Source organism: Colletes gigas, unplaced genomic scaffold (assembly GCF_013123115.1).
Source record: "Colletes gigas isolate AHSC1104 unplaced genomic scaffold, ASM1312311v1 Colletes_gigas_Sc00009, whole genome shotgun sequence".
In the NCBI taxonomy this organism is placed as follows: Eukaryota; Metazoa; Arthropoda; class Insecta; order Hymenoptera; family Colletidae; genus Colletes; species Colletes gigas.
The window spans coordinates 3,089,701-3,104,900 of NW_025106638.1; the positions used below are offsets into that span (position 1 = coordinate 3,089,701).

Below are 15,200 nucleotides of genomic sequence, written 5' to 3' on the forward strand. Positions count from 1 at the left end.
TACAAAGCCGAACTGGTCATATAAGAAATTTTACTCAATTCAATAATAAGAGTCATTTGATTATTTAAAATTTCCCAAGCAGTCAAAATGACTGCTTTTGGGCAATATAGGTATAACACACATATATATATATATATATATATACCGGAAATGAAGGAGGGGGAAGTAACTACAATTATTAATAAACGCATTTATATGTTGTACAAAAAGTCACAAAATTCTAAGAAATTGTGTCATTATATACATAATTGTTTTTCTAATTGAAATTAAAAAGCAGTCAAAATGGCTTCCTTGGGCAATCTAGTGTTAATTAGCTTCGACCGTTCGACCAAGCAATTTTTAGAGAGAAGACCACGGTTATTTGTTTCAGAACTAATTGATCATCCTGCAGCTACAACTCTGGTTGCAGTTCGCGCGAATGGTCCGCAGAATATCGTAAAAATCAATGAAGATCAGGTCCGGCTGTCTCCTTGTCGGAGGGTTAAAGTACGAAGAGCAAAGGATTGACGTTTGACCGATAAAAATCGGTCTTTTGGATCTACCGTGCGCGGTGCGGCGATAAAGTCGTCGCTAGGTAGTCTGCGGGCCAAAAAGTTACGTATAACAGCGCTTGCGTACACCGCGAACTACCTAGATATATACGGCCTGTTGCCGTTCGAACCGCCACATTGCGTCCTCGAGCACGACCTTTCGTCTTTCTGGTACTAACCCGCGTGTCGGTAACCACACGACACCCCACGAGTCGTCGTAACAGAGCCTGGAACAGACTTGCGAGACCAAAAGTCCAATCGTTCGGTGCACGTTCGGTCGGAATCGAAAGTCGATACGAAGAACCGTTTCGATCGAGTTTGCGAGAGGATCGAGAGGCAAGTTCCCCGCCATCGAGGACCGAAGAAGACCGTCGCAGAGTCGAAAGGAACTCGAGATACCGAAGACGCGTCCTTGGATAGCTGGTCCCGGATTCCGAGAGTCGATCGAGCAAGGTCGCAGAGATGGGGAACGGAGTGATCCCGCTGGTGGTGGTGGCCATGGTGCCCATCATCGCCGGTACCATTGGTCAGCGTGCACTGAACAAGAGGAACGTACCGACGAACCTGGACTTTCCTGACTACGCGACCAAGTACGACGACTATCCGGTGAGTAACTAATTTTGGAGTTTGTTCGGTGAAATTCGGCGGGAGTGTCTTTGGAAAAAATATTCTCGCGGGAGAGACAATCACATTATCCGGACGCTAGATATAGATAGAAAAATATCCATTAAGTCTGTTACTTCAGTGTTCGTTGCTGTTCAGTGTGCAGATATATTCTACTGACGTTAGTGGCTTTTTATTCTACTCTTATTACCGTGGGTCAGAAAGTAAATCAACTAGTCTATCGGTCTTGGAAACACTATTCACTATACATTTTTATATAATAAAAATCCTTTCTTTCTCATCTTTATAATGGCAAGAAAACAAGTATTAGGATCCATTCTTTGTTGCTTATTTCGTACAGTTTTGTTTATGTCCATATGCTAACCATTGGGCATATTTGTTTTGTTATTTAGTGATTAACCCTTAAGTGGAATCCCAATCTCAACTAAATTATTTTACTTAATCTTGATTTTTACCAAACTGATAAATGGAAATCAACTTTCCTTTAAAAGCATTTAAAAAATAATGAACTAATAGAAGATTACGTAAATTTTCAAATAATTACATTGACATATATTAAACAATTATTAGTTTAAACTTGCCCAATAATCCACTTAAGGGTTAAATTTTGAGAAAATATTTTACTTATAAAGAAGAGATAATTGAGAGGTTAGGTTTCAACGGTTTTCAAACTAAAAATTAATGTTATCAGGCAAAAATTTACGTAGACGAACACAAAACAGAAAAATTCCGATCATCATTCGTTCACGACGAGTTGCAGATCATGATTTATCGTTCTCGTTGATATTTCTCTGTGTTTTGCAATCAGTCGTTACGGCTTGAAATTTATAAATTGCTTTTCAGACCACTTTGCGCCGTGTGCTGAAGCCGCCATCTTGAATTTGAAATTTTTTCCAGTATTTGCGCCGCGTGATTGTTTCCGGGTTCCCCGCTCGATCTTGAGGCCACGTTCGGGGGTTCTCTCACCCCCCTAAAATAAGCTTCTGTGTGCCATTGAGGGAAGCTAGCCATGTGACGAAACGGGACGTCGACTCACGATCAACAAGTAGATTTATGCTATTCCTGTGAACGCCACCGAGGAGTGTGGTTTTTGCCCTAACTTTATTGTCACTTTCATCGAACCGTCCCCGTCCAAACACTTCATTATTGCAAGTTTTGTAACACGACCACGGTTCATTAACCCGTTCCTCCAGCAAATCACTTTAGTTGCGAAATAGACTGTATTTTTAAAACCACCACGCAATATTATATACTAATATAAACTTCGATAGCGGGGAATTAAACAATAAAATGGAAAGATTCCATCCTCAAACAGATTTGTATATTTTCTAACAATTTAAACAATTTCTCACACCGCGATTTGGAAATATTTGAACACGGTTTGTCCAAGAGATTGCAATTTCTTAGCCAAGAGGCGATAACGGGGGATAGAGATGTAATACAGTTAACAGGGTACGAGTGATGCTAGAAAATGGCGGGAATATTTTTACCTCGAACACGATGGTATAATTAGATTGTTAGAAACGAAATGGCTATTTCGTTGCCATTCGAATTCCCCGCCTTTGTAAATGGCGTCGCGTTCCACAGACTTCAGTCGTTCGAAAATATGTTTCAAGAAGAATTAGGCACGAAAACGTTTTTTGTTATCTTTCGTACTTGATTAGCGGTAGATTTAGAAAAGTTCAAGGGAGGAGGGAGAGAGTTAATAAAAAGGCGTAGCGGAATACGATACTTTCTAAGTTAGACAACAAAGGTGGGCACGTTTTCTAAATAGAGGGTTGCCTGATGCGTTCTGGTCGTCCAAATCGTGTCGCTTCAATTTCTGCATCAATACTCGATACAAACACCCGTTATCGGAGTAATAATAACGAAAAGTATCGATTCAACCACCTGGTAAAAAGTCTACCAAACATTTTGTGCTACAATCTGATCGTAACTGGTAAGTTCATCGTACCCAGGATTCAATTAGAAACGGAATAAATAGCATTCGTACCAATTTGTTAGAATTTCCGAGCGGCGTTTTCGAGACGGAAAAAGAAAACCGCTGAACTTGGGTAAGCTCGTTTCGTTCCTGCGGTATCGTTCCCGAAAAGGAACGTCATTTGCAACCGCGATTCGAATCGCAGGGAATCAATCTCGCGTGTATTTTTCGCTAGTCGACGAATCTCGTTCGAATGGAAACGTTGGAAGAAATAACCGTGGATTTGATCCCTGTAACGGCGTCGCCATTGAAAAGGTCAGGTGCTGGTGGTGTCGCATCGACGCCCAATTCCAGCTTTTTCCCCCGTTTAGTCTCCTTCTTCTTTCGCCTCTGATTCAATTATTGCGCCGCGTTTAGCGGCAAAACCAACCGAGAAAGCTCGCGTCAAGGTTGCCCGTGAAAGGTCTCGGATAAAATGAAATTATCTGTACGTACATAGGTATGCCAGATGTGCACTCCCAACCACAAGTCGCTTGATACAGAATCATGCGTTGGGAACTTGAATTTTACATATTTTCGAAGACGCCATCTTCTAAAAAAATTTTTATTTTGTACGATTTAATTTTTACCCGATATACACTCCCAACCACGAGTCCCTTGGTACGGAATGACTCGTCAGAAGCTTGGATTTTAAATATTTTTGAGGACGTAAAAATGTTTATTTCGTACGATGAAATTTTCGACTCGTTCGATATACAAAAATTCTTCGTAGAGAAATACTTGACGGATTGTACGATACGAAGCAAGAGCAGAATTTGCACCAGGTATTCGTACAATACGAGTTCTAGTTCGCATATAATTCGTTCGCGAATGTCACGAGCACCCGTGGGCCATTGAAGTCGTAACCAGTCGAAAACGTTTTCAAGAACGAAACAAACGTCCGCGGCACAATAAAGTAATTTAATCGATCAATTGTCTCCTTTCGAACGGCTTGCGAGCTCGCCGGATTTCGACGACATTGACAAGAAGATTAAACAATATTAATCTAAGCAAGCCGTTTGTTCTCGATCTCGGCTGAACAAATCGACCGTTCGCGTCTCGTAATCGTGTTACAGAATATCCAATTCTTCCTGGTCGTTATAATTACGTCGCGGGAACCTGTCCCGTGCGCTTTCTGGTCCTGAAATTGTAATCCTCTCGAGTTTCTTTATTGTACGATCGCGAGATTCCTTTGTCTCTCGCGGTGAATAAGTGTAAGCCGAGTATTTCATCGTGTATTCTATTTCTTCGATCTCGACGATACAACGAAACCTAATAAAAGAACCACGACAAATTGATATTTTAGTTTTCATCCGCGAGACGAATCGATTCTTCGTGTCTGATAGCGATGAAATCTTAAAGAGAAATATTTATTATTTGTTTTAAGACAAATCGTTCGGAAGGGGGTTCCAAAACGTACCTTTTAATATCCCTCCCCCCTCTGGATCCACAGTTGGATTTCTATTTAAATTTCTGCACCGTATCATACTTCCAAAATCTCAGGGCTGATTTTCATATTTAACCAATCGTTATCATTAATTTGCTTTCCTAAAAAATAATTTAAATTTACCGCCAAATCTTTCGACCAGAATCGTTTCGCGTAACTCTCTTTCCGATTGCATAAATATTATTTGCATAATAAACACGTTTTAGTAATATATAATAGTAATGATAATATTTTTTCCCTTGCACTTTGTTTTTTTTTATATTAATTTCTGTACGTTCGGTTGATAGAATAATTTTGACGGTAACAGAGGGAAGAGGCCAGATAAACATGGTTCCTCGCATTAACGAGCGACAAATAATTAATAATTGTCACGTATTCCTTTCCAAATGTTACTATCGAGTCGCAGCGAGAACTTTGCCCATTTGTTTCTCGACTTCAACGAAAGCAAACGCGGGAACAGTAATTAATCGCGGATGTAACTTCCCGTTTTACGCCTCGTCGTCTTTTCGCGAGTTATTCAGCGCAATGCTTTCGAGGCGGACGAACGGAAACTGGCCCCAGAACGATTTTAATACAATCCTTTTTATTTGTTAATTAGAGGAACGTAATTTCAAAAATATTTTTAAATGTACAAGTGAATAATCCAAATTATCTTAAGCAGTTATGAAATCAAGTTTAAAGTCAATAGATTTTCCCGCTCTGTTGCGGTTATACAGGGTGTCCCGTAAATAGTGTAAGAACCGGAAGTGTGGGGTAGCTGAGACGATTCTGAACAGCAATTTCCTTTGCAAAAATGCCGGATGGGGCTTCGTTTTTGAATTATTAACGAAAAACTGACCAATCACATAGTGTTGACATATAGCTAGCTAAAACAAAAAGTAGTTTAGCGAAAGGCTCAACGTAACCTTCAAAAGCATTCAATTCAGTAGAGTCGAAAATGGTGACAGATATAGTGCATATCCGACACTGCATTTTTTGCGAATTCCAACAAGGGAAAAATGCTGTAAGAGCATACGAATCGATTTGTTACTTTCTCGGTGAAAGTGTTGTATCGTATGATGTGTGCACATTTTGGTTTAAGCGATTTAAAAGCGATGATTTGAGTCTGATCGACAAACAACACCCTGGAGGCCCTCGAAAGTGCGACAAGGATGATTTGGAACAACTGCTCGCTGAGAATGCGGCACAAACGCAAAAAGAACTTGCAGAACAGTTAGGAGTAACCCAGCAAATGATTTCCAAACGCCTACGTGAGATGGGAAAGATTCAGTAAGAAGGAAAATGGGTTCCGCATGAACTCACTGCAACCAACAAAAATCAACGAGTGGCAGCGTGTCTTTCTCTTCTCAATAAGCAGCGTCGAAAGTCTTTCTTGTGGAAAATCGTTACGGATGATGAGAAGTGGATACTCTATGACAATCCGAAACGCAAGAAGTCATGGGCAAATCACGGCGGAGCATCAACATTGGTTGCAAAACCCAATCGCTTCGGAAAGAAGGTTCTTCTCTGCATTTGGTGGGATATGAAGGGCGTGGTTTATTATGAGTTGTTGGAACCGGGTGAAACAGTTACTGCGGACTGCTACCGACGTCGATTAAACTGCTTGAATCAAGCATTGGAACAAAAACGTCCGTATACTGGCAAAGGAGAATGTCCTGTGAAATTGTTACTTGACAACGCCAGGTCACATATTGTTCCCCATATAAAAGACACCATAATGAGTCTTGGCTGGGACGTCTTGCAGCACCTGGCGTATTCACCAGACATTGCACCCTCTGATTATCACCTGTTCCGGTCGATACAACACGCCTTATCCGATATGCACTTCCAGCCAGTGGATGAGATCCGAAAATGGCTTGATGACTTTATCGGGTCCAAAAACGTAAAATTTTTCCGAGATGGAATTCATCAGCTGCCTGAAAGATGGCTTAAAGTTCTAGAAATTAACGGCGAATATTTTGATCGAACAATTCAATTTACTTTCTTTTAAAATAAACATTGAATGTGGCTGAAAAAATTGGATTATTCATTTGTACACCTAATATTTACGTAATTAAGAAGCACCAGAAGTTTGTGAGGAATGTGCAGTCTTTTACAAACTAAATATCATTTGATATTATGTAAAATTTCGATCACGTTTGAGGAGATGAACATTTTCACAAACTTTATGCAAAATATTGGGGGTTTGAAACTGCTATATAAGAAACAAACGTCGAGTCTGATTTTTACAAAAATTATAGAATTTTACACACTTTATAAAATACATGTGCTGAGAAGAATACTGTCTGATACAGAGAAACTATGGATATTTAATAAATGGTCCAAAAAAAATTAGTATTTCTAATAACTGGTCTATGGATCTTTGTGCAAATGCATATTTTTATTAACAGAATTATGAAATTGGAGTTTTTTAGAGGGTTGTCTCAACCCCTAAACACAATAATTCGTATCTTAAGGCGCCTTTCTACATTGTGAGATTTAAAAAATCGAATTGTTTTTTGTTTGCGTTTTCTTTTAGTATGTAGCCTTGAAAATATATCTACCAAATATTAAATTGAAATTCGGGAAACTAACGAAGTTATAGCCTGCTGAAATGTACCACGCGCAGGTATAACAATTGGACGTGAAACTTTAAAGCTGTTTTTCTCGAAACTACATTTTTCGGTACTGCGTAGACGATAACATGAAAACTATTCAAGATATCAACATCAAATTTATACAGTATCTTTAGAACTAGTCTCCCTATAGCATGAACTAGGATAATTGCGATATCTGCAATACTTTTTCTTTTATTAACAAAAAGTCAGCCGAATATATGAAAATATTCAGTATTTTTTCGTAAAATCGCTGCCATTTTGCCATTTTTCGTTTTTTTGGAAAGATCCTGGTTCTTGTTATAACCAAACCTATCTATATTAAGAATATCTTTGGTTTTTGGATTTCGGATAACTTGTTCGCAAAATATTACCTACGCAGTCGGGCGCCGTTCGTAAAAACTATTGTTTGTTGATCAACAAAAACAGCGTAATCAATAGATACTACGCGTTGCAAAAATTCATCAGCCGGCTGAAAAATGGCTTAAAGTTATAGAAATTAACGGCGAATATTTTGATCGAACAATTCAATTTACTTTCTTTTAAAATAAACATTGAATGTGGCTGAAAAAATTGGATTATTCATTTCTACGCCTAATATTTCAATAATATTCGAACGGTATTCGAATTACATTTACCACGTGTCCCAATCACTGGACCAAACTGGCATCGCCAAAATTACTTATTTAGCCTCCGTAAAAAAAGAAATATTTTTCGTAAGAAAAAAATTGTACGATCAGCCCTTAAGATAGCGCGTTATTATTTTAACTTCGTTTTTAATAAACAAAATATTATGCTTGAATTAGCACGGATCGGACAGTTTACGTTTCATTCGAATGGACGTTCTGCTCGCGAAAAAATTAATTGCCAGTTGCGACGCATTGGACGATCCGGTCGCAGTGATCGATCGATCCAGCCGTAGCTCTGTCAGTTTTAAATTAGAAAGTTGTAATTACCGCGGAGAAACGGAATCGGGACGACGTCGCGTAGATTTCGACAACTTATTAATTGTCCAAGTTCGTTTGACGATCGTTGGGACCGCTGGACAGCTCGTTCTCGCTCCAACAAAATGGAAACCGTTCTAGCAATTATTGTTACTCCGTTCTATGTACCTGGAGGGCTATTTAAACTTACGAAAATTGCCATCTTTATTATTTACCAAGTACTATTGTATACTTGATTACAAAATGTTAGAATAAACGATACACGGGCTTCAAACGCACCACCCGGTGTCGGGCACATCTTCATTTCTTTTGTCTGTCTGATCTGTTCCTTGGTTCGTGTTGTTTGCTCGATCTCGCGTTGCCTCGTTGTAATTTAAACTTTCATATAATAAATCAGTTATAACTAAACACGAGGCTCTTTATTTGGTGCACGTTCAATAACCTGCCGTGAATCTCTCTCACACAAAATTACGAGGTACCGGGAACCGGAGAATCCTTTTAACACTGCAACTGTAGGCAAACTGTTATTGCAGTTCACTCGCAATTAATTTGGATATTTACGGTTAAATCAGTTAACTGATAAATTATTTCGTACTGCATTAATCACGCGCCTCGGTGCGACGCCAGCGAGATAAGACGCGACACCCGTACACCTATTAATCACCCTGTTGCGTAACTTTCTATTAATTATCAATTAATCTCGTCGATGATTTCTCTTGAAAACAACACGATCCACTCGTTGATACCCACACACGTTCACACGAACGTAATTAGCCCTCTAATTAGGTTGCCGTAACTCGGAAGTTCCAAATCCATTATTTACACATTCTGAAATGTCTATTTTAATACTATTCCCAATATGTATCTTCTGTATGGAGGAGGTGGCCAATCCTTACATCCTTACTATTGAATATACACTAGTTTATTCATAATAAATACGACACAGGACGAAAATGATGCAACCACGACGCTATAGATTACACAAACAAAACAATATACAAGCGTATAAACGATAAACGCCTCGAGCGGTCACTTCGAATATATTAACACTTTAATGGCCGCACATATCACGCGAAGACCGTTGTCCGTCACCACTGATATTGTAGACCAAATACACGAAGATACTAGGTATATTATTATAAGGAATTATAAATGTAACATCAACAAACGTAATAAGTTGAATGTATGATGAAATGGTGACTGATAGAGTAGATCACACACACGTGACAGTGGCCAACGTATTCTAGCTCGCAAAGTCACGTATACGTGACGGCGGCCGTCAAAGTGTTAACACTTACATCCAATCTGTTTTTTTCGACCCATTTTTCTGGAGCTCCATTACCATTTTTGTGTCACTCACGACATTACCAACAGATTACAGAAATGAACGCAAGAGGAAGTGAGACAGAAAATGAAATTACACAAATTCTAACGTTTTTTTAACAAAATGAAAGTCGTAAATACGTGTCGTTTCCATTTTGAAACATTAAAATCCTCCAATCCGTTCAGAAGTTATGATTCTTTACATACGCATGAAATTTTTAGTAAAGAATTTTTTTCTCGAAAGTACGTAGGATTTCGGGGATATGTGTATTCACCAAAAATGATTGTAATTGCCCCTCGAAACCGGAAATAATTTTTTTAGAAAGAAAATTTTTCTTTTTCGATGAAAAATTTAGGCCCTTATCGATTTTTCTTAAAAATTAGTTCCTGATTTTTAATAAATTTGTTTGACGAGCTACGGAAAAGTTGTTTAACACTTTTGTGTAGGTACCTATGAGCTCTACTTCAGAAAAAAGTTTCATTTAAATATATCCACTATTGCGGGAGTTATGGCTGTTTGAATATTGGACCATTCTTATAGGGGTCTTTCTAACTTTACGGGGTCAAGGAACAACTTTTTCAATATTGTTAAAATTCCTATATATTCTTAACTAAAATACGCGTTGTTTGCCGTTTGAAACATTAAAATCCTTCAATCTGTTCAGGAGTTACGATATTTTAAAGATTTTCGGGGAACCATTTCTGGCCAGAAATGATATGTTCGGTTAGGAATTTTTTTTCTCGAAAATGGTTAGGATTTCGAGGGTATCTTTATTGACCAAAAATGATTGTAATTAACCCTCGCAATCAAAAATAATTTTTTTAGAACGATTTGAAATTTTTAAATTTTCTCTAAATATTTAGTCCTTACTCGAATTTTTTTCTCGAAAATGGTTAGGAATTCGAGGATATGTCTATTGACCAAAAAAAATTGTATCTAATCTCCGCAATCAAAAATAATTTTTTTAGAACGATTTGAAATTTTTAAATTTTCTCTAAATATTTAGTCCTTACTCGAATTTTTTTCTCGAAAATGGTTAGGAATTCGAGGATATGTCTATTGACCAAAAAAAATTCTATCTAATCGTCGCAATCAAAAATAATTTTTTTAGAACGATTTGAAATTTTTAAATTATGTGTAAATATTTAGACCTCACTCGAATTTTTTTCTCGAAAATGCGTAGGATTTCGACGGTATGTCTATAGACCAAAAATGATTGTAATTAATCCCCGCAATCAAATATAATTTTTTTAGAACGATTTGAAAATATTTTTAAGGGAAACTAAATATCGTTTCCAGCGACCGACTGAATAAACAAATGTCTCGCGTTTCTTCTCCGACTCTTGACGCTATGGAAATGGCAGCTTCCCGCGTGCAATCGACATCCGTATTGTAATGTCATGCGCATCGAATGTCGACTGTTTTTACCTCGACAATGTTTGCCTGAATTTTAGCTTTCGTTCTTCCAGCCCTATTCTCGACGTGTTTAATCATTTCGTCGCGTCGTATTAAATAACATTTCCTCGTTCGAGCTATTCTTCTTCGTTACGTGGTTAATAAGGTCCGTTTGGTGCACGGCATGGGACCAGACCTCGGATTAATTAACACGCCGATGCCGTCCCGACGCAATCAATATCCATCGAAAATACTTCGTTCCGCTTATCCATCGTTTTATTTAGACCGACGATTCATTTTTTTCCCCCCCAAAAATTCGAATCCTTTTTCCGCTGGAAAAATTAATCCACGTTAATTGCGTACCAATCTCCATAAATACAATATATCGCTAGAAAGTTTCGTTTTCCTTTTTTTTTCTATACATTTGTCTCGAAATCCGAATATTATTCCGGTGGAAAAAATAGTCCGTATTTATTGCGTAGGTATCAATCTAGTTCCATAAATATATCACTGGAAGGTTTCGGTTTTATTTTCTATTCTGGTTTCGTAAATAACAGTATTGAAAGGTTTCATTTATTTGTTTCCGTACTTTCGTCCTGAAATTCGAGTCTTTTTCGATGGAGGAAAAGCAGCCCACGTTAATTATTGCGTGCCAAGCTAATTTCGTAGATACGTCACTGGAAGGCAATCTCTGTGGTTCTACCTTTGTACTCGTAATTCCCTTCCTTTTGTCTTGCGATTTTATTTGCATTCAAAGTGACACGCAACAGGCTTAACTTTAATTGAACGACAGAGTTTAAAAAATCGAAATTCATGTTCTTCGACTCTTTGATATTGCAAGAATTTGTGCAATATTTAAAAAGAATGAAATATCTGCTGAAAGAAAAAATCTGTAAACTTTAGCAAACACTCCTATTTTCGATAGGAACAGCGACGTTATAATATATTTTGTCGTTTTTCGATAAAGAAATATTCAAATATTGTCGTTCGAAGACGAAGCATCCCATCGGTGGACGACTTAAGACACTGTCCTTTCCGGCGTCGAAGTCTCTAAAAAGATGGCGCATTCGGAGAGAAGATCTTGACCGACAATTACCAGACACGAGTCGTTTCAAATACTAGAGCCTTTAAACATTTATTTTTAATATATGAAACTTCATTAAACTATGAAATAAATAAATATCGTACCGTTTCACTCTTTTTTCGAGTATTCTGTACAAATTATCATTAGACTGGGAAATTGCTCGAAAGACATCATAAATGACATTGGGAAAATAACAAATTATTTTTGCGTTAGTCTTTCGATACCGTATAAATTGCATACAAAATCTTGTTTACATCGTTACAAGCGGGGGATACCATGTAAACCTAATCAACTAGAATGAATTGTGTAAAAAGTTTCGTAAGGACAACAACGTCCACGCATGAAAAAGTATGGTTGGCAAACGATGTCGAGACTAGTCGTGACGTTCGCTTGGTGGACAAAAACTATGTAACGCGATCTGGTGTTTGGCGATCGGCTGCATTCTTTCGAACTAAATAATAATAATTGATTCGACTACGAACACCTAATTATTTTAAGTCGAACAAAAAGAACTAAATCGAACATTTTCGAAACGATAATTGGGGGATAGAGGTATACATATAATTTATCTCGGACGAGATAGTATAATTAGAACGTTAGAAACGAAATGGCCATTTCTCGCAGTTTGAATTTCCCGCCTTTGTCTCTTGACTTTCACTTCGCAAATGGCGTCGCGTTCGTATTGTTCGAAAAGTACACATTTCGATTTATCTTCCTCCACAGACATTAGCTTTTCGACTAAAAATGTGTTTCGAAATGGCAGATAGACGTCGTCACGGTATTTTTGTTATCTTTCGTACTTGATTAGTGGTAGATTTAGAAAAGCTCGAGGTAGGAGGTAGAGATCCGAAGTCCAACAAAAATCACTAAATCGAACATTTTTAAAACGATAATTGGGGATAGAGGTATACATATAATTTATCTCGGACGCGATAGTATAATTAGAACGTTAGAAACGAAATGGCCATTACTCGCAGTTTGAATTTCCCGCCTTTGTCTCTTGACTTTCACTTCGCAAATGGCGTCGCGTTCGTATTGTTCGAAAAGTACACATTTCGATTTATCTTCCTCCACAGACTTCAGCTTTTCGACTGAAAATCTGTTTCGAAATGGCAGATAGGCGTCGTAACGGTATTTTTGTTATCTTTCGTACTTGATTAGTGGTAGATTTAGAAAAGCTCGAGGTAGGAGGTAGAGATCCGAAGTCCAACAAAAAGAACTAAATCGAACATTTTCGAAACGATAATTGGGGGATAGAGGTATACATATAATTTATCTCGGACGAGATAGTATAATTAGAACGTTAGAAACGAAATGGCCATTTCTCGCAGTTTGAATTTCCCGCCTTTGTCTCTTGACTTTCACTTCGCAAATGGCGTCGCGTTCGTATTGTTCGAAAAGTACACATTTCGATTTATCTTCCTCCACAGACTTCAGCTTTTCGACTGAAAATCTGTTTCGAAATGGCAGATAGGCGTCGTAACGGTATTTTTGTTATCTTTCGTGCTTGATCAGTGGTAGATTTAGAAAAGCTCGAGGTAGGAGGTAGAGATACAAAGTCCAACAAAAATCACTAAATCGAACATTTTCGATCATTTTAATAAGAAAATATTGATAACGGTTTAACTCAGGCACGTGGGCAGTCCACGTTTGATTCATCTTTCGTTCGTCGCCAAGTTTGCGACGATAGGTCTCATGTACGTTAATAAAAACTAACGAGGACGTCGGAGTGGTTTCAATCATCGTTAAATCGATTCGCGTCCGCTACGTGGACGTGGAATTATTAGCAAAAGGAGACGCTCGATGCGTCCAAAATCGAACGATTGGATATTTGTCTATTTCGCTGGTGGACGCGGGCTAATTCCGTGGCGCAATAAAATTATTATCGCCGACAATGGCGTCCACTTAACAAGCCTCTGACGCGACGCAAGCGCAACGCCCTTTCGCGTCATCGACGAAAGTAAAGGAAAATAGTAAACTATTGTATCGAGCGTTTGCCTTCCGTTTTCGTCCGTCCAATTTAATTTCCCTTCCTTTTTAACACGCGCTGCCAGTACCGCGAACCGTTTATTTCGATCCCAAGCGGAACGAGCGTCTCGGAACATAAATTTCCCCTCGATTACTCCCACGCGTCTTCCCTTTTTCTCGACCAACCTTCCTTTAACGCGTATTTATTGCCCGGAGCATCTGCCTCGTGATGCCACGAGCCCTTTAAACGTTTGCAGAATTAATGATTTATCACGTGCCCGTCGGCTGGTCCCCTGGTCCGGAAAGTTCGTGCCGATTTTTGGAGGTGTAAAGACAGGTCTGAATATATCAAAACGATTGAAAACAAATTACATGTATACATATTGTAAAAAACGGTGCATCAGGTATATTTGGAAAAAAATTTGGTTACGATAGGGTAACTTTTCTGAGTTTTATACGCCGTTCATACTGGATGGAAACAAAGTGTATTTTAGGGATTTAAATGCTTTTCTTTTACCGGAAAGGAAAGAATGCAAGCGACAAACGAAATATACGCTGCTTATGGCGAAGGTGCTGTAGCTGAAGAACTGTGAGTGAGTGGTTTGCTAGGTTTAAAGCTGGTGATTTCAACCTTGAAGACCAAGAACGCCCGGGTAGGCCCTCCACCATTGATGAAGATGAGATTAAAACACTGATCGAGAACAACCCACGCTATACGACTCGTAAATTAGCAGAAATGTTAAATATGACAAAATCCACCATCCACGACCATTTTACGAAGCTTGGTTACATAAACCGCTTCGACGTAAGGATTCCCCCGCGATTTAACGGAGAAAAATCTGATGGATCGCATTTCCATTTGCGACTTGTTCTGTAAACGCAACGAGGAGACACCATTTTTGGGGCAAGTGGTGACGGAGGATGAAAAGTGGATCGTTTATAACAATGTTGAATGAAAGAGATCTTGGGACAAAGCGGAATGAACCACCTTTAGCCACCTCAAAAGCAGGTCTTCGTCCAAAGAAGGCCATGCTTTGTGTCTGATGGGATTGGAAAGGGATTCTGTTTTATGAGAATAAAATGACATCGTGTTGCGTCATGTTTTTTTAATGAGTCGACAAAAGTTGTTGGAGCTCGATAGTGGTTCTACCCACCTCTGTATTCGCCAGATCTCGCACCCTCTGATTGCCACCTGTTTCGATCGTTACAGAATTCCCTTAATGGAACGAACTTCAATTCTTTGGTTGATATAAAGAATCATGTAGAAAAGTTTTTCAGTGAAAAACCTGAGAAATTCTGGAAGGATGGAATTCTCAAGTTGTCTGAAAGG

General features: G+C 38.5%; 1 protein-coding gene across 1 annotated transcript in view; it reads left to right on the forward strand.

Annotated features, from left to right (window-relative positions):
* Positions 1-588: 588 nt before the first annotated feature.
* The window catches only part of LOC122397314, a 34,648-nt gene continuing 20,036 nt past the window's right edge, over positions 589-15,200 (forward strand). The window contains exon 1 of the mRNA XM_043396426.1: positions 589-1,136. Coding sequence (XP_043252361.1) covers positions 993-1,136 — 144 coding nt within the window. The 5' untranslated portion in view covers positions 589-992. The remainder of the gene's footprint in view (positions 1,137-15,200) is intronic.